The 20,245-nt window shown below is 42.1% G+C and overlaps 1 protein-coding gene across 1 annotated transcript in view; it reads right to left on the bottom strand.

Annotated features, from left to right (window-relative positions):
• Positions 1–20,245, bottom strand: part of LOC308300502 (steroid hormone receptor ERR2-like) — a gene marked incomplete at both ends in the record, with an annotated part of 63,833 nt that overhangs the window by 36,575 nt on the left and 7,013 nt on the right. Inside the window, one exon of the mRNA XM_080744345.1 lies at positions 6,085–6,503. Within this exon, the coding sequence (XP_080600471.1) occupies positions 6,085–6,503 (419 nt within the window). The remainder of the gene's footprint in view (positions 1–6,084; positions 6,504–20,245) is intronic.

Genomic DNA, 20,245 nt, shown 5'->3' with positions numbered 1-20,245 from the left:
GTCCTCCCGGCCCAGGCTCACCGCGACCCCTTCTAACCCGCGCTTCTTAACCTAGAGCATGATGGGAGAAGCTGCCCTCCCCTCACAACGGCAGCAGCAGGGCTATGAGACGGACACAGTGTTGATTTCGTCGACTAAAACTATGACGAAAAATGTTTGTCGACCAAGTTTTTTTCACTGACGAAAACGAAATAAAAACGAAATAAAAACTAAGCTGTGATGACTAAACCTAAGACTAAAAATATTGTCAATTTCGTTGACAAAATAAAAACTAGACTAAAACGTTAGGGAGGGACTAGTGGAGTAATTTTATGTTTGGTTGCTCTCAGGTGTCTGCGACGCGTTGTGAGCTTGTAGATCGGCTATTTTCAGCACGCAACCAAGTGTAAAATTACGTCATTACGATGCCATCAAGGCCTGCCAAAATACATTTTAGTTGACCAAATCAACTGTAGATTTAGTCGCCTAAAATCTTATGATATTTAGTCGACTGAAATTAGACTAAAACAAAAACTTTTCCAGTGACTAAATTATGACTAAAACTAAAAGTCATTTTTTTCAAAAGACTATGACTAAAACTAAATCAAAATGAGCTGTCTAAAACAACACTGGACGGACACAGCGAAGGTGGTGAGCACTCCGCATAATGTTCCCCACACAGCAAGGCCCTGCAGATCAGAGGGTTGTTGTTAGAGTTGCCAATCTAAGGCCCTCGTATCATATGGCAAAGCTCGATGTATTATTCAACTCCGTCTCGACAGTTGTTGGCTCAGTATGGGAAATATTTCCTATGCAATTTAATCACTCCGCTTCCAAAAACAGCCAGAAAGGCAGACATATTGTATCTGCTGCCATGTAACAAAAGGATGAGCTCTCTTTTTTTTCTTTGTCTTTTTTTTGTTGTTTTTTTCCTTCTTCTTCTTCTGCACACCAGGTTCCGGTTGACAAATTCATCTCGGATCATTACGCCATCCCTCGAAAGTTTTGATGTGACCTCGTCGAGAAACCCAATGACAAAAACTTCCCCTCCCCGAGCATGTCCAGATCTCCCTTGATTGAGCGTTTGAACAATGTCCCCGCAAACTCTAAAAACGTATTAATGGTACCTAAAAACAGCAAACCAGGTGTTGTCTGGAGCTGCAGACCTGCCAGTGTGCCACCCCCCCCCCCCTCCCACCACCACCACCACCCCCCAATTCCCCCCGCCCGCCCTCCTCCCCACCCCCGGCCCCCCCTTGTTGGTCAAGGAGAAGGTGCCAACATTTGTCAGGATCTCTGGCATCAACGGTGCCAGAGAGGGTCACATGCGCAGTGAGGGGGCCTGGTGGCACGGTGCCAGCATGTTGGCAGGAGTTAGCTGTGGCGTTTGGGGGGTGGAGAGAGGGGGAGGTGGTGGTGGGGGTAAAGTCGTTTTAAACCCCGATGGTCTGAGCAGAGGGAAAATTAAAGCACAGCGCCAGCGTGTAGAGGCTATAAGAAGAGACTCAGCGCAGACATGGATACGATTTTCCTCTCTCCCTTTTTCGTCTTCGTAAGACTCCGTAACGACCTTTTTCACGTACAAACGTGCACGTTGGATATTATGTACACATCAGGCTAGCTGACCTTTAACCACATATGCCCCATATCGTCACTGTCGGGCAGAAACCTTGTATCTCCCAAGTTTCAAATGTGTATGTTATTCAATAGTCAATTAAATTCTAGTTCATCATACAAAAGTAGTCGAACAAAACTAGTGAAAATAGCAGATCTACAAGCACACAACGCCTCGCACCACGAGGCGTTGTGTGGTTGTAGATCGGCTATTTTCACTAGTCTAAATCATTTTTTAAATGATAAATATAAAAAGAATGGTTATGGACATAAAAGGTTTCCATCCGACAACGACGATATACTCCATCGTATGACAAACAGTGAAAATAGCCGATCTGCAAGCTCACACTGTGTTGTGTTGTGACGCATTGTGAGCATCTATATCTGCGATTTATAAAGATATGAATTATTATTATTATTATTTTTAACTAACCAAAACAAGGTTAATGAGGACACAAAATTAAAGGAGTAGTTCACCCCAAAAATGACATCTTTTCTATTGATTACTCATGCCATAGAGGCTTGAGTTCAATAAAAAAAAAAGTATGTCTCGCATTCCAAACAGAAGACAAAGACAAAAATGTGATTATAGTAAATTTACCCCCATTGATTCTGGATGGGGACCCGAATGCATGGCCCTGAATGGGGAAACCATCAGGGTACATTTATTATAATCACATTTTCTGTCTTAGGAAAGCGACAAAAACCAAAAAATATTAACCCTATCCCTCTCCATGGTGTTAGTAATCAATAGAAAAAAGTCATTTTGGGAGTGAACTACTCCTCTAAGCAGGAAATGTAATAAATTAAACGGAATAAGAAAATAATAAAGAAAGAACAGCTCTTTTATACAGCAGCGTGTGAACTCATATCAGTCACTGATTCAATTGATTTACGATATGAAACAAACAAACTAAAAAAACGCCTTCATAATAACCGGGGGAGGCAGATTATATCCACTATTGTCTCAAACGGGGTCGACTCGCTCTAAAAGCCCACCGTCGGCGTATAGCCTCTTAGTTAATCAGGTCTCGTGTGTCCCACCTTTATTCCCTCAAAGGACATTTCAACCACTCTAATATCCTTCCTTAACCTCTCTTATTTTCCCTCTAAATTTTGATATATTATTATGCCATGCTATTATCCTGCAGCCGCTCGTCTCTCCCACTCTAGCGCTGGACCTCTCCTTGTCCACCTCCTTCCCGAAGGCCGGGACCCCCCTTCCTGATTACCATTCCATTAAAGGGGCTTCTCCTTTCACTTGACGACGACCCATGTCCCTCATCCCCCGTGTCCCCTCTCTCTTTTATTTAGAGGACTTCTCAGAGTCTGCCCTCCTCTCCACCGTCCTCTGTTATTGCCCCGGCGACACGTGCCTGAGCTTCTAATTGGCCTCCTTCTCCCCCCACCCTCCACCCCCCTTGGGTGGAGGGTAGTCGGGCCTGGGGGCAAAGAACAGATCCACCCCCCCCCCCCCCCCCACCACCACCCCCCATCTCCCACCCTCGCCGCTGACTTTCTCCCAATGAAATGCCTGGTTCTTAATTACAGTCACCCAACACTGATTGTTATTGACTGAAACTCCCGGGGCTCGGGACGAATGACGGACAGATTAGGTTCATTACGGGCCCATGTCCTCCAACTGAAGGAGAAGCAGGAGAAGAAGAAAGAAGGGGGATTTGTTGTGCGAGACGACACAAAGTCAGACGCGAGCGCTTGTTTACAGTCCCTAATCGGATGATGCACTGTATGCCGACCCTCCTCAGATGTTGAGTCAGACTGAGATATATGTATAGCAGGGGTCCTCAAACCTTTTTAGGCCGTGAGCCCCAAAATAAACATATATGAACTGGGAACCCCAACCCTGACAAGCACTGTGACTCGGTTCCACAGATGAATATTGTGAAAATAGCCGATCTACATGCTCTGTAGATCGGCTATTTTCACAATGTTCGCCTCTTGCTTACTTAAGATTTGACAGTCCCGACCTCAAGTTTGAGAACCACTGATGTATAGCAACAAGCTTCAAACTACTAAATCATATATACATAGATAACATAAGATATTCTTCAAAAGAATTACTGAAGCAATAATTTGATTTGTTTTGAATTGTTTTGTATAGGCCGGGTAAAGCATTTACCATAACGTACCGGACATGTTTAGCACAGCTAAAACAGAGATGCCACATTGGTCTTTCTTTCATCCAATCATTCTGTAATCTAGGGAACATAATAAACTATTTCCTGACACTGATTAAAGTATCTCCAAAGAGAACACCTGATCATGTTTTTGTGAAACGACTCCAACTTCCATCGAAGATAACAACGTAGCAGTCGTTTTCCTTCATCTAATTACGGAGTGTCACCAGAAGTGCATTAATTCGTAAGGTCAATAAATTGGCTGATGTTGATGGTGCTTTGCCAGTTAATCAGAAAACAAAACAGAAAATGAAGTTGGGCGCAGCCCCAAGAGTAAATACGTAAATATGTTTTGGCGCCATCGCAATTTTCAGCAGCCAATCACGTGCTGATGTTGCTTTACTTGCCCCAAGTATTCCTGCACCACCATTGGTCCTGCAGCCAGTAATCAACTGGCAGCCTTAAGCACTAGAATCCTAGCATCCCTATTCTAGGCATGTCATAATAGTTGAATATTCTACAAGCTCACAACGCTTCACAAACATGGCGCGTTGTGACCTTATAGATAAGCTATTTTTGGCAAAGATATTTAGTGCAGTGCGGAAAAAAAGGAGGAAGCCTAATATACAGTATACACCTGCAAGCGATGCTGCCCGCACAAAGTTTACAATGGCTCTTTGACTGACACAAACGTTAAGATAATGACAATACTTCCAAGTGTTGAAAGTATGTCTTTCAATTTTACATACATACATACATAAAGTGGTTCCTGTGTAAATAAGCCGTAAAGCTTACTAGAATCTCCTTAGTTGACTTTGTACCAGTGATTTGTGATGTCATGAAACTGTACTTTTTTCTATTGCAAACTGCTAATGAACTCTTCAATCAATCAATCAAGCATGGCTTCGTTTTTGAGCCTCTCAAGCAGGAACATGGATCTGTGGCAGACCCCAGACCTGCGAGTACATCATAACTTTGCGCGATGGCAAAGGCTTAAAAAAGAACAGATCTACAAGCTAACATCCTGTCTTGATAGCTTGTAAATATGTTCTTTCTGCGCATGTGACAACCTTCTCTGCTGTTTAGATGCGCTGCTCCACCGAGCTGCAGCTAACTGCTGGACACAGCGTCGCTTTTATCTCGGTCAGAAACAAAAACAAATCACTGTAATTGTAATGTAGCACAGCATTACTTGGATCAGTAATAATATTACTGTTCTGGAAGCTATAATAAATTACACTACTCGTTACTGGGAAAAGTAATAATATTACAGTAACATATTACTAAGTAGACACGTTACTGCCCAATACTGGTGGCAGTGGCTCAGGAGGTGGCGCGGACGTTTGGGAACCAGAAGTTCCCACTTCCTGGTTTGATTCCCAGCTCCTCCTGGTTTTGTGTCCTTGAGCAAGACACCCAACCTCCTAATTTCTCCCAATGAGCAGGTAGTTGCCGTACAGGTAGTTGCCGGTGCGAGGCGTTGTGTGCTTGTAGATCTGCTGTTTTCACTACTTTTGTGCGACGGCCTTGTATTATTTGCGAAAGAGCGTACAAATTTGGAGATACAAGGTTTCCACCTGACAACGACGATATACTAGTGTTGTTGCTGCTCTTATACCACCATTATTACTGGGGTTGGTGTGGGCCAGACAGTAGCCCACCGCGGGCCGCCTATTGGGGAACCCTGCCGTACATGGTTGTCTCCCCTATCGTTGTGGGTGAAAGTAAAAGCACGTTGCAAATTGATAGATTGGATAAAGGCACCACAGAAATGCAGACCATTTAGTCTCCTAGCTGGTGCACAGACTGGATATCAACACATTAGAACGTGTGCTAGTCCTGACAGAGGACCCCTCAGCAGGGAAATGCGTACTGCTATGAATTAGAAGTGGTTGGCACAGGGTTGTGAGAAGCATTTAGAACGAGCGCGATACAAAAACACTGCGCGGTTTATATTTACATTGTAGGTGGTTCACACAATACATCATTACAACGCAGCGCCAGAGGACCTCGGCAAAGTGAGTCATGGCTCACTCCATGAGCAACTTTTCTACTCGGCTGTTGCCCTGCCAGAGACGTAGAAAAACCTATTTTAAAACGTGTCCTTGGCCAGGTCAGACCGACCCAGCTTCAGTGGGCAGGTAAGGGTGAATCAGTGCGAGGCGAAAAAAGGGGAAAGGGGTGATTTATACTTAACTGTACACGCGGTATCGTCACGACCGAAAATAGAGGATCTACAAGCTCATAATGTGGCGCGCTGCGACGCCTCGCGAGATTGTAGATCTGCTTTTTTCGGGTGCGAGACACTGGTGCGGCAGCTAAGCATGAATAAAGCTTGTACCTTGGGAAATACCTTGTATCGTCCTTTTGAAAAAGGCTTTGCAGGCCTCGCAAGAGGCCACGCCGTAGTGGTACCCCGAGGCGATGTCGCCGCACACCAGGCACAGCCTCTTGGGGATGGCGTTCAGCATGTACTCGCACTTGATGGGCGAGTCGTCCGTCACGACGCCGGAGCACTCCTCGTAGCGCCGCAGGCAGGCGGCCGCCCCGCCGCCCAGCATGCCCGGGTTGAACATCGGCGGGGAGTCGAGCGGGTGCGACCGCCCGATGCTGCCGTTGATGTAGCCGCCGCTGGCGTCCGAGTTGCCGCTGGGACTGTGGTGGCTGCCGGTGTCCACCAGGGACGAGGACGGGCTGGACGGCTCGGTTTTGATGTAGGACCCGCAGCTGGAGGACAGATGGCGGTCCTCAGAGGGCATTCTGTTCAGCAGCCTGGGAAAACACACACGGTGCCAGCGTGGCGTTAGTTTCACACACTATTTAGTATGAAACAACAAAACATAGCTGGTATTAGGGCATTCACGAATAGTGATTTTTAGTATTCGAATTATTCAAAGTATTCGAATAGTGGAATATTCGACAGGACTGGACAAACTGTCAAATATTAACTAAGCAAGAGGCGAACATTGTGAAAATAGCCGATCCACATGCTCACAACGCCTCGCGTTGCGAGGCGTTGTGAGCATGTAGATCGGCTATTTTCACAATATTTATCTGCAGAACCGAGTCACATTAAATGAAATAGACTACAATTTCAAGTGCTTGTCAGGGTTCTTATGACTTCCTATCTAGCCAAGCTTTATAAACCATGAAGAAATATGTATATTTTTAAAGACAAAACAATAAAAAAAAAAAAAAGTGAATATTCGACATCGGTGAACAGCGTCGAATAGTGACTTTGATATTCGAATATTCGAATATTTGGTGAATGCCCTAGCTGGTACATGACTATGACCATACTACAGGAGACATGGTGAAAATGAAAGGCGCTGTAGGCTTAATGATTATGTATTTGGGCTAAAACAAAAGGTTTTTTGTTAAGTAGTTAAACTATATTATTCAGATTGGTAATCATTGATATAGTAGAGTTTTTTGTTCAGTAACAGGGATTCCAATTTTGTTGGATTTTTAGTTTTAGTTGCATTTTGTTTTGTTTATCCTGCGTATGACTTCTTTCTCCTGATTGGATGAAATTGGTATCCCAACCTGAAAATGTATTTTCCTACAGAGCTGGAGAGACCCATATTAGTGAAAAAAACACTCAATAGAAATGATTGTTATTGGAATGTGGAACTATTTAACAAGTTATTTGAACAAAAACTTAAAGCCCCTATCTTATACCACAAATATAGTAATATTGTATTTTAGTCTGACGAATTATGCTTGAAAAGGGTCTTTGATCAAAACATTTTTTGCATTAAAACTTCTAGAATCCCTATTCTGGGCTTACAGTAACAATTGCTATGAAAATAGAAAAACATTCTGTGAAAATAGTGGTTAAACATTTTTTCTATATTGAGCAGATGACAGTTTGTGTGTGTTTTTTTATTCTGTTTAGCTGTATGTACAGTTTAAACTCCAAAGTAACTGTCACCAAGATTGTATCCAGATGTGAAACAGACTTTTGACTAGCAGTGTACAAATAGTGCAAAATAATAATAATAATAACTTGAACTATATCAGAGGACAACTTGGCAAAAAACCTGACGTTGCGGTCAGCTTTTTCGGAAAACATTCCACAGCTCCACCACAATCCCAGGTTATTTCAACTGAGATTTACTGTATGGATTTATGGCAGCACAATGCTTTGAGCGGGTTATGTTAAGGACAGCCGGGAGAGTGTTTTGGAGCGCTTAGTGATATACTACTGAAGCCTTTTCTCTCAGGCGGAATGGTAACTAACGACCGTGTCAACAGAAGCCCCATACGTCTTGCAAACGATGCTCGTGATTGGTACTATGCCAGCTGTAAATGAATGAGTGAAACTCCAGAAGGCCATTAATGGACAGGAGAGGTGTTACACTCAGCATATGCAACGATGACGGGGGTGATACAGCCAATCGATAGTCCTGGTCCGGTTGGCCAGTAGAACGGTGCTGGGTTACGGTGGGTTTAAGTGAGAGGTTGGACGGGGTAATGAAGATGGTGGGAGGGAGGTGTGTGATGATGGCATCAACCACATGAACCCTGGAGCCCCTAGATGGGCGATGCGTAATAACAGTCAAACATTTTGGCGAAAGAGGTTTGATGGGAAATAGAAAGGTGCAATTCTGGGAAATTGGAAGTGTGGTTGCTGTGGCACTCACTTGCAAATTAATTCCGCCATTTGAATTTTCTTCATTCAAGTCAATGGGGAAAAATGTATTCACTAATAAATTAAACTATATATAACATATCTCTTAGCAAAATGCAAGCTCATGATTCACGATGAAGCTGGTCGATTTGACATCCGGCCCAAGTGCGTGCCACCAAACTGTGGGAGGAGTAGCGCGGCAAAATAAAGTTTATCCAGAAAGATGGAAAGAAAGTCGGACAAATACTATATAGTCTGGGCAACCACACAAAAAAGAAGGGGGCCAGGTGCACACCCTTGGGGGAAGGGTCTATACTTGCGACTGTCAATGAAGAATATAGGGTCTATGTTATTAAATTGAGGTGACATCTCTCTCTCTCTCTCTCTCTCTCTCTCTCTCTCTCTCTCTCTCTCTCTCAATGTCAGAAAATTGTGTACAGTAAAACGTACTATTCTTCTGTATACAATTTTTGTTGTAAGCATTACTTCCTTTACACAGATAAAGTCCTAAGTGTTTAGTGATCCATTTGTAACTCTGGGAGTGTACAAATGTAACTTATTTGTTTACAAAATAACTAAGAATTTTACTGTACAAGAACCAAAATAAAGAATTCTAGGAACATTGCCTTCGTAATTGATGCTATGGGTTGTTAACTTGTTGCTATGTAAAACGGAAAGGTAACATAATACAAATTCTGTTTTTGAGGCATTGGCATTGTTATTACAACGGCAATAGCCTGAATAATGTGACAATTAATACAAACAAACATCATTCTAACAAGGCAAGGAATCCACCAGGGCTGGTGTTTAAAGAACTGGCGCTGTCTATCACAGCTGGTGCTGATCTTGCACAACGTACTGTAGGCCTACATGGCTGTGAATTAGGGGTGTAACGATATAGTAACTGTATCGAAATATCGTTTTTAACTTAAAAAATCGAAGTAGATCGAAATGAAAACAGCTAAAATCGAATCGTATCGTTTTATTTTGTATCGTATCGAATCGGCAGTGCAAAGAATCGATTGTATCGATACTACCTACTTGTGCATTGTATTTAGCATTTTTAAGAAGAAAAAGTTAAAAGGAGGGGTTTAACTACTTTTCCTTTCCATATAGCTACACTGGTCTATCGATAAATGTGTGTAATCTCTGGGTTCATGTCAAGGTGCAGGTTTGTCAATATACAATGTCCATGTATTTGGCAGATAATCACTGTGTTTACTTATTTATATCCATAATAATACATGTTTCCCTTAAAAACCTGCACTATCCACACCTTTCACACAGATTTAATTTCTTTGCTAAATAGTTACTATATCGATTTTAAATAATTAAATCGAATCGTATCGTATTGCCATGAATTAACCAATATCGTCCATGTATCGTATCGTCAGCCATGTATCGTGATATGTATCGAATCGCTATTAAAATGTATCGTTACACCCCTACTGTGAATGGTAAACACTGGGAGAGCACTGCGAGAGGAAGCAGTGCAAGCAAATCATGTAGGTAACTACAAAGTAAAAGCCTCAATGTTAATCTATCATCTAACTCAGAGAGTATACAAATGGACCCATATACATGTAGTATAGAGTTATACAGATCTAACATCTAACTCAGAGAGTATACAAATGGACCCATATACATGTAGTATAGAGTTATACAGATCTAACATCTAACTCAGAGAGTATACAAATGGACCCATATACATGTAGTATAGAGTTATACAGATCTAACATCTAACTCAGAGAGTATACAAATGGACCCATATACATGTAGTATAGAGTTATACAGATCTAACATCTAACTCAGAGAGTATACAAATGGACCCATATACATGTAGTATAGAGTTATACAGATCTATCATCTAACTCAGAGAGTATACAAATGGACCCATATACATGTAGTATAGAGTTATACAGATCTATCATCTAACTCAGAGAGTATACAAATGGACCCATATACATGTAGTATAGAGTTATACAGATCTAACATCTAACTCAGAGAGTATACAAATGGACCCATATACATGTAGTATAGAGTTATACAGATCTAACATCTAACTCAGAGAGTATACAAATGGACCCATATACATGTAGTATAGAGTTATACAGATCTAACATCTAACTCAGAGAGTATACAAATGGACCCATATACATGTAGTATAGAGTTATACAGATCTAACATCTAACTCAGAGAGTATACAAATGGACCCATATACATGTAGTATAGAGTTATACAGATCTAACATCTAACTCAGAGAGTATACAAATGGACCCATATACATGTAGTATAGAGTTATACAGATCTATCATCTAACTCAGAGAGTATACAAATGGACCCATATACATGTAGTATAGAGTTATACAGATCTATCATCTAACTCAGAGAGTATACAAATGGACCCATATACATGTAGTATAGAGTTATACAGATCTATCATCTAACTCAGAGAGTATACAAATGGACCCATATACATGTAGTATAGAGTTATACAGATCTAACATCTAACTCAGAGAGTATACAAATGGACCCATATACATGTAGTATAGAGTTATACAGATCTAACATCTAACTCAGAGAGTATACAAATGGACCCATATACATGTAGTATAGAGTTATACAGATCTAACATCTAACTCAGAGAGTATACAAATGGACCCATATACATGTAGTATAGAGTTATACAGATCTAACATCTAACTCAGAGAGTATACAAATGGACCCATATACATGTAGTATAGAGTTATACAGATCTAACATCTAACTCAGAGAGTATACAAATGGACCCATATACATGTAGTATAGAGTTATACAGATCTATCATCTAACTCAGAGAGTATACAAATGGACCCATATACATGTAGTATAGAGTTATACAGATCTATCATCTAACTCAGAGAGTATACAAATGGACCCATATACATGTAGTATAGAGTTATACAGATCTATCATCTAACTCAGAGAGTATACAAATGGACCCATATACATGTAGTATAGAGTTATACAGATCTAACATCTAACTCAGAGAGTATACAAATGGACCCATATACATGTAGTATAGAGTTATACAGATCTAACATCTAACTCAGAGAGTATACAAATGGACCCATATACATGTAGTATAGAGTTATACAGATCTAACATCTAACTCAGAGAGTATACAAATGGACCCATATACATGTAGTATAGAGTTATACAGATCTAACATCTAACTCAGAGAGTATACAAATGGACCCATATACATGTAGTATAGAGTTATACAGATCTATCATCTAACTCAGAGAGTATACAAATGGACCCATATACATGTAGTATAGAGTTATACAGATCTATCATCTAACTCAGAGAGTATACAAATGGACCCATATACATGTAGTATAGAGTTATACAGATCTAACATCTAACTCAGAGAGTATACAAATGGACCCATATACATGTAGTATAGAGTTATACAGATCTAACATCTAACTCAGAGAGTATACAAATGGACCCATATACATGTAGTATAGAGTTATACAGATCTAACATCTAACTCAGAGAGTATACAAATGGACCCATATACATGTAGTATAGAGTTATACAGATCTAACATCTAACTCAGAGAGTATACAAATGGACCCATATACATGTAGTATAGAGTTATACAGATCTAACATCTAACTCAGAGAGTATACAAATGGACCCATATACATGTAGTATAGAGTTATACAGATCTAACATCTAACTCAGAGAGTATACAAATGGACCCATATACATGTAGTATAGAGTTATACAGATCTAACATCTAACTCAGAGAGTATACAAATGGACCCATATACATGTAGTATAGAGTTATACAGATCTATCATCTAACTCAGAGAGTATACAAATGGACCCATATACATGTAGTATAGAGTTATACAGATCTAACATCTAACTCAGAGAGTATACAAATGGACCCATATACATGTAGTATAGAGTTATACAGATCTATCATCTAACTCAGAGAGTATACAAATGGACCCATATACATGTAGTATAGAGTTATACAGATCTAACATCTAACTCAGAGAGTATACAAATGGACCCATATACATGTAGTATAGAGTTATACAGATCTAACATCTAACTCAGAGAGTATACAAATGGACCCATATACATGTAGTATAGAGTTATACAGATCGTGAACAGGTGACCGCTTGTAGATCTGCTGTTTTCACTACTTTTGTGCGACGGCCTTGTATGATGAAGCAGGGCTTTATTTTGCGAAAAAGATTACAAATCTGAAACTTGGAGATACGAGGTTTCTGCCTGACAGTGACGACGTGTTTGTTTATTTCGCTTGTTATAAGGCAGGACGTAGCCTAATATGAACGGGAAGGATTGCTAATATCAGTTGTTTTCTTTTTGTGTCATGGCGCCAAAATAAAAATGTAATTCATTCATTCATTCATTCATTCATACAGTACAGTATACATATAAATGGGTGAGATTAAAACTGATGCTTTAACTGTGCAGAGACCAGTGGGTTCTTCAGAACTCATTCCCCTCATTAAATATAACGTGCATTTAGCTTTTTGCAGAGCAGCCCTGTTCAAGTATGGTATATTTGTCTTTTATACAGCATACATGTGCATACACAGTATGCACAGTCTACAGTACATGTGCATATACAGTACAGTCTCAGTATGCATACAGACAGAGTGCCACGAAGACGGCGGGACCGCAGACAACATGAAACCTGTTTTTTAACTGCTAAAGGGGGGAGGGAGGTGGGAGGGAGGGGGGAGAGAGGGGGGAGGGAGGGGGGAGATAGCCCCTCTCTCTACTCCTGGGTCCAGATCAGATCTATTGATCCCCCAGCTTCCTTCCTGTTTCAGATGAGGCATGAAAAAATAAACCCTCCTCTTACGGGTCCCAGACACTCCTTATGCATTTTTAATCAGGCGGGACTGTTAACGCATTTAGAACGGGTACACATCATTGCTTGTAGCTTGTAGATCTGCAATTTTTTTTTAAATGGTGACAATAAGAATTTTGGCCCGATTCTAGTGTCTTTTGAATCTTTCTATGTCAGCAATCTGGCTATAGCCATCATCAAAGAAAGGGTCCTTTTCACTTGAACTGGAGCTCAGTTAGTCTGTTCTTGAGAGACTACTATGTCAGTGGTTCTCAAACCTTCTCATGTGAAGGGGTCACAAAATGATATTTATTTGGCCACAGACCCGCATCTCAAAATATTTAGTTCCAGGGACCACCCAGAAGCAAACTTTGAGTTACAAACCTTCGCTTTGAAAATACATATATTCAAAGGTGTGCACACATTTTCATGACTTTTTCAAAAATAGCAGATCTACAAGCTCGCAGCGCGGCACTCGGTGCTGCGCTGTGAGCTTGTATATCTGCTATTTTTCAATAGTTAAAGCATTCAATAATTCTAGGCCTGAATAGGTTAACACAGTTTCAGATGGAGCGATACTACATTACGTTGGGCTTGATTCAGAGGCTGCTGCGGTTAATAAAAGATTTAGGAGAACCCAAGTTAAATCTTGTTAGTAGTCAACTTGCACCTATAGTCAATTGGAAGGTGTATTTTTTCCGCCCCCCCCCCCCCCCCCCCCCCCATTGGAGGGAATTGGAGAGAGAGCGGCACGGCAACAGTTAATACATCATTCCGGATTCCATGGCAGCCAGATAGGGGGATTCCCTATGGAATAGTACATTGTGGCATATGTAAAAAGTAGTTCATTCCACACTTAGCGCGCAATAACGCTTGGGAGATGTTTTTTTGTTAGGTTTAATGGAAATTTCTAATGGGTCCTTTCAAATCTGTCGAAATAAAATAATGGCATGAACCACCAATTCTCGCAGACAGAAATAGCCCCCATAGTTTCATAATTTGGTTTCCCCTATTACAAAAAAAAAGAAACAAAAAAATGAAAATAGGCATATTTCTTTCCTTGTGCATTCCACCTCCCACTAACCTGCCCAACCCCTCCCTCCCCGACAACTACACATCGCACTGCGCCTCGCGTCTAGCCGGGGCAGCGTTAGCTCCGCTGCACACAGGAGAAGACAACGGTACGAAACCGAGCGGACACGCAAAAACGCTCCGGACAGACGTGAAGGTCAGCTGTTCACAGTGAGAGTGCCTGTGTGTCGTACCGTCGGCCCGGCCTGTTCACACAACACTCTGAGGGAGATTGTCTAGACTGTTGCCGTGCAGTTTAAGACGTGCAGGACCTCCACAATGGAATAAAACGTGAGCGAGTCTCTGGGACAGTGTCTGAAATGCCACCCATGCTCAGTGACCACTGCTTTTGCCTTTTCTTTTTTATTTTAAGTGCAATGAGTGTGAAAATGAGCCGGCAGAGCGGCAGTGTGTACCACTGGATGTGTGTGGCGTGCAGGGGCGTCACAAGGGGGGGGGGGAATGTGGGACTGGGTTACTAGGGCCCAAGTTGGAGGGGCCTTAACTATTTTATACTTTAGCTATGGAAAAATAGCAGATATACAAGCTCACAGCGCGGCACTCTGCGAGCTTGTAGATCTGCTATTTTTAAAAAGTCGTGAAAATGTTGCCTCTGGGTCATACATGGGCAACTGGCGGCCCGGGGGCCACATGCGGCCCTCACCTTCACTTAATGCGGCCCACAGGTTGACACCGGAATACTGATATATTATTGATTTCAGCTGTTATAATTCCAAACATGACCTGCTTTAATTCCGTCAGTCTCTATTAGTAGCTTAATGACTAGTATAGTAGTATTAAAATGTATTTTTTTATGTCAAATGTATTTGTATTTAGGTTCATAAAGTTAACATGAGTATGTAACTAAATGCGTTTGAAATTAAACCAAAATGTTACATTTAGGATTCCAATACAAAAAATAAAATTCAAAAGATGCAAATATAGCTGATCTACAAGCTCAAAAAGCATTGCAGCGCGATGTGTTTTGAGCTTGTAGATCTGCTATTTTTGCTTCTTTTGTATGAGATACTAGAATGACAAGACATAGCAATATGCAATGTGGCCCTCTGGAGTGAAGGTGGAAATATATCGGCCCTCTCCAACATCAATGTTGCCCACCCCTGCTCTGGGTGGTCCCTGGAACTAAATGTTTCGAGATGGGGGTCCGTGGCCAAATACATATCATTTTGGTATTGGTACCGCTGATATTTCAAGATTTTTCAAAAATAGCAGATCTACAAGCTCGCTGTGAGCTTGTATATCTGCTATTTTTCAATCGTTAAAGCAAAATAATGCGTTCCCAGTCCAAATTGGTCAAAACCCCTCCCCCTATGAAGAACATTCATGGGGGGGCCCGCAGTGAATCCTTGCACCCAGGGCCCAGAATGTGGTGCGACACCCCTGGCGGCGTGCGTGCGTGTGTGTGCGTGCGTGTGTTTACGTGCGCTCATAGTCATGCTGGCAGTGTTGCAGATCTCCTGTTCCACTGCATGCATAAATCCTGAAACTGTCAACCTCCTCTCCAAACCATGAAAGACACGCTCCAGACAAATGTTCTCACAATACATACACATACATGCACTCCCCCCTCCCATCCCCTCCCATCTCCTCCTTTTATTCCAAAAGTGTACTAATGTAACCGAATGGACCTCGGGTTACATTTGAACACTTTCGGATTTAAATGAACACGGAGGATTTTTACTGTGTAAAAATAGCAGATATACAAGCTCACAGCGCGGCACCGAGTGCCGTGCTGCGAGACTGTAGATCTGCTATTTTTTAAAAGTCGTGAAAATGTGTGCAAATCTTAAGCGAACATTTGTAACTCAAATTTTGCTTCTGGGGGGTCCCTGGAACTAAATATTTTGAGATGGGGGTCCGTGGCCAAATACATGTCATTTTGTGGGTCCTTCACATGAAAATGTTTGAGGACCACCAACATAAACCTTAGAAGGATTTGAAATATTCAAAGAAGAATTTTCACGATTTTTCAAAATAGCAGATCTACAAGCTCGCAAGTGCGGCACTCGGTGCCGCGCTGTGAGCTTGTATATCTGCTATTTTTCAATAGTTAAAGCATAAAATGTGAATGAATCCTTGTAACCCAGGGCCCAGAATTTGGTGTGACACCCCTGTCTGTACGCAGCACTGACTGACCTCATGGCAAGGGCCCCGGTCGGTGGTGACACGCGAAGAGTTAAAAACCAGTGTTCTCTGCGTTCATTTTTTTAACTACGTATTTATCCACTGGTTGGAAGGGAGCGGGACGGCAGTGGGGAGGGGGACGGGGAGGCGGGGGAGTATTATTGTTAAGGGTTAAGCTCGTAGCTACGGAACAACACAGCGTAAATCACGGCCGCTGAACACACAGTGGAACATGGAAGCGCAGAAGGACAGAGGCAAGGAGCCATGCATGAAATTAGTTCATTAATCTTTCTATGATAGGCTGTCCTTGTTTGGGGCAAACTCTATCAGCTTTAAACTGAGTGGCCCCTTCTCGGCTGACACATAGATTACACTGTTAGTCAGCGGCTAAAATGACTGTGAAATAAATGGAAATGTAAGGGTGGGGGGGTTGGAGGGGGGGTGGGGGGGGGGTGGAGGGTGTGTGCGTGCGTCTGCGTGTGTGTGTCTCCGTGTCGCTGAAGTGTTAAGTGGTAACAACAACGTGAACGCAACATATAGCGTCGGCACGAAAACTGAAGGTCATCAAAAAATATGGATAAATGTTTATAATGAATAAATATGCAAACAAAATCTGCGTAATTGCGTGATTAATTTTACACCTGGCACAATGTACGGTATACTGTATGAGGCCGAATACAGAGCAGATTTGTAATGTATGTCGCTGAAAAATGCATCTGTAATACAGTTTTTTTTGGGACCAAAATAAAAAGGAAAGCAAGGTAGCAAGCTTTTTACAATTACAACTGGGTTTCACGCTGTGAACCTGGGCGATTCTCAACGCGTCTGCAGATGCGGAATTTGGAAGAATCCCTTAGAAAGTTTTTTTTCCCCAATGCGAACAATGCTACTTTTACATGCTGTGGTAGATGTGACACACACGCGGGTGCACGCATGTACACAAGCGCACACAGGCAAGTATGCATGCACATGCGCGCGTGCATGCATGCACAAGCACACACGCGTGCACGCATGCACGCACACACACACGCACACACACACACACGCACACGCACACGCACGCACACGCACGCACATACACATACACACACACACACACACACACACACACACACACACACACACACACACACACACACACACACACACACACGCACACACAGAGAGAGAACTTCCAGCATATGGCCTCTTCAATGTCATTGCCACAAGGAGAGATTGCATAGATTTCCCTCATGGATGATGTCTCCTTACCTGGAGTATCAACCTCCATCTACATACACATCAACTACCTCCAGGAAATTGCTCTCCCCCGCAAAGTCAAACACACCCCTAACTGCCTTTAAAAAAGAGACTGAAGGAGGAGGTTATGGGGGAGAGGGAATAAACGAGCGCAGACTTAAGCCGTCATTGGGAATCAGAGAGGGACTCGTGAGGGACAGTTACGATATTGATTTCATAAATAAACAGAGATGGCCATCGATCCTAATGTTATTTTGCATTTCAATTACTGCCCAGAAACATAACCTTCAAACGTCTTGCTTCTCCACAGTAATAACATCCACTGATAATCACGAGCGAGCCTCGTCCCGCGCAAATAGGCTTTTCTCTCGTTCCCCCTCTTTTTTTTCTAAATGTGTAAATGACACAACTTTGCATTTGCCTAATGATATCAGAGCACGGGCTGAATTTCAATCGCGACTCAAAGCTTATACAGTAAGCGCCCCGGTCAATTGACACAATGCAAATTAACGCGGCGAAGAGGAATTAAGTTCACGACGTGGGACCTCGTGGAGCAACAATGAGACCCATTAAATTAAACATGGTGGCCAACCAACACTCCATGATTAGGCACAGTGTCTATGTGTGTCTCTGTGTGTGTGTGTGTGTGTGTGTGTGTATGTATCTGTGTTAATTTCATTTGATCAATAAAACAAACTCATTCTAATTCTAAGAGGTCCCCTCAGAGAACTCTCTCTGCATTCCCCCTCAACTTAGCATATCCAGCAAACCCCCGCTTTCAGGTTTTGATTGAATGGTCGCCGCAGAGAGAGAGCGCGTCCATCTACATCCTGATGAATTCAGAGTCCTTGACAACGTGCCTAAAGGATATATCTATATCAAGAAGGGGGTCATGACATGTAATGAAGTTATTTCTCCTCTGATGCAGTCACACGGCACCACTAGCCCCCCTGCCCCCCCATACAGCGCCGATGTACCCTCGCGGTGGTGGCTATCGCCATTAATAAACATGTCACTCTGAGCACTGGGAACAGGGTGTCATGCGTAAAATACATGCAAGGTGGGCTGCTCATTTTGTTGTTTTGTTTCATTTAACCACGTGAACCGTAGTGGGGGCAAACATATCCCGCAGAAATGTCAGATCTACAAGCTACAGTACAACGGACGTTGCGACGTGTTGTGAGCTTGTAGGTCGGCTATATTTCCTGCAAAGAAATTTGATGTTGAGGGTAAAAAAAAAAGCGGATCTAGTATAGCGCCCTGTGGGACCCCGGTCAGCTAAGTACATTTAATAGTTAACTGTTCGTTGACTCAGTTATGAGAGGTTAGAGGGCAGTGGTTCTCAACCTGTGGGTCGGGACCCCCAGGGGGGTCCCCAAATTATTTTGGTGGGTCCCCAGATGATTAGCTTAATGTGCAACATTGTTTTCTCACTCAACAGTATACAAACAAACAAAGTTTAAGTGTATAGAGGGTATCTGCACATTTCTAAAGTGACAATTTAAGGACTTTTTTAATACCTGTAAAATGACAAATTAAACATTGGCCAAATTGTCAAATGTTAGAGGCGTAAATTGTGAAAATAGCAGATCTACATGCTCACATCGCCTCGCGTTGCGAGGCGTATTTTCACAATAGAACCGTCTTATACAAAATGTCAACTCTGAGTGCTCGTCAGGGTTCAAATAGTAATATTTTGGGGGTCGCGGCCCGAAAAGGTTGAGAACCACTGTACTTAGGGAGTTAAGCAAAAAGTTGAAATTGCAAGGCAAGTGGCGTATTATTTCTTTTGCCTCATAATGGGAACACAACGGAACACTATTCCACCACCTGCTCCCCCCATCCATCAGTAGACTCATACGTCCTGATGGCTTCCTGTTACTTAGGCCTGTCCCACTCCTTTCCACTGCAAGCAGTACACATTTAATACCCTGACTCTAGCGTACAAATAGACCCGCGTGGGTCCATTTTTACACTCCTGTGGTTTAAACGAACACCACATATTTGGTCTGTGTAGAACCACTATTTAAGACAGGAAGAGGTCGTGGCCCTCTGGGAATCTTGTTTTAATCCATTCCATTCATTTTGCTTTCAATTAATGCGGTGTCATTTACAGTGCAGTGATATTCCCGGGCAGTGGAGGGAAAGCAAGTAAGACTTCTGTGGGAAGTTTAAATTGCACACAAGTGAAGTCCTCAGTGTTGATTTAACACCAAAAGGTGTGCAAATGTTGCATTTGTATACTTGCAGAGTTACAAATGTATAAGTTAACACTGTTTACCGTGCATCACAACAGAAAGAAATTTACTTTGATCTTAGACTAGGAAAATGAAATCCTTGGCGTTTGGAAATGACAATAAAAAGGATCTGACATAATCAGAGTTATGTCCTAATTAGACTCCACCTAAACCCATAGCACTACTGTAACACTTCCCTTCCCTCGATGACCACACATGAAGTTAGATAGCATTTTTTTTAGGTTTTAGAAAAGTATTTTTACTGCTTAGGTGCGTGGTCTACCTATGTTTTCGTTTTTCTAGATTG

This window comes from Nannobrachium achirus (assembly GCF_963921795.1).
Source record: "Nannobrachium achirus genome assembly, chromosome: 16".
In the NCBI taxonomy this organism is placed as follows: Eukaryota; Metazoa; Chordata; class Actinopteri; order Myctophiformes; family Myctophidae; genus Nannobrachium; species Nannobrachium achirus.
The sequence above is the reverse complement of the archived record's forward strand: the minus strand, read 5'-3'. Positions and strand labels throughout refer to the sequence as shown.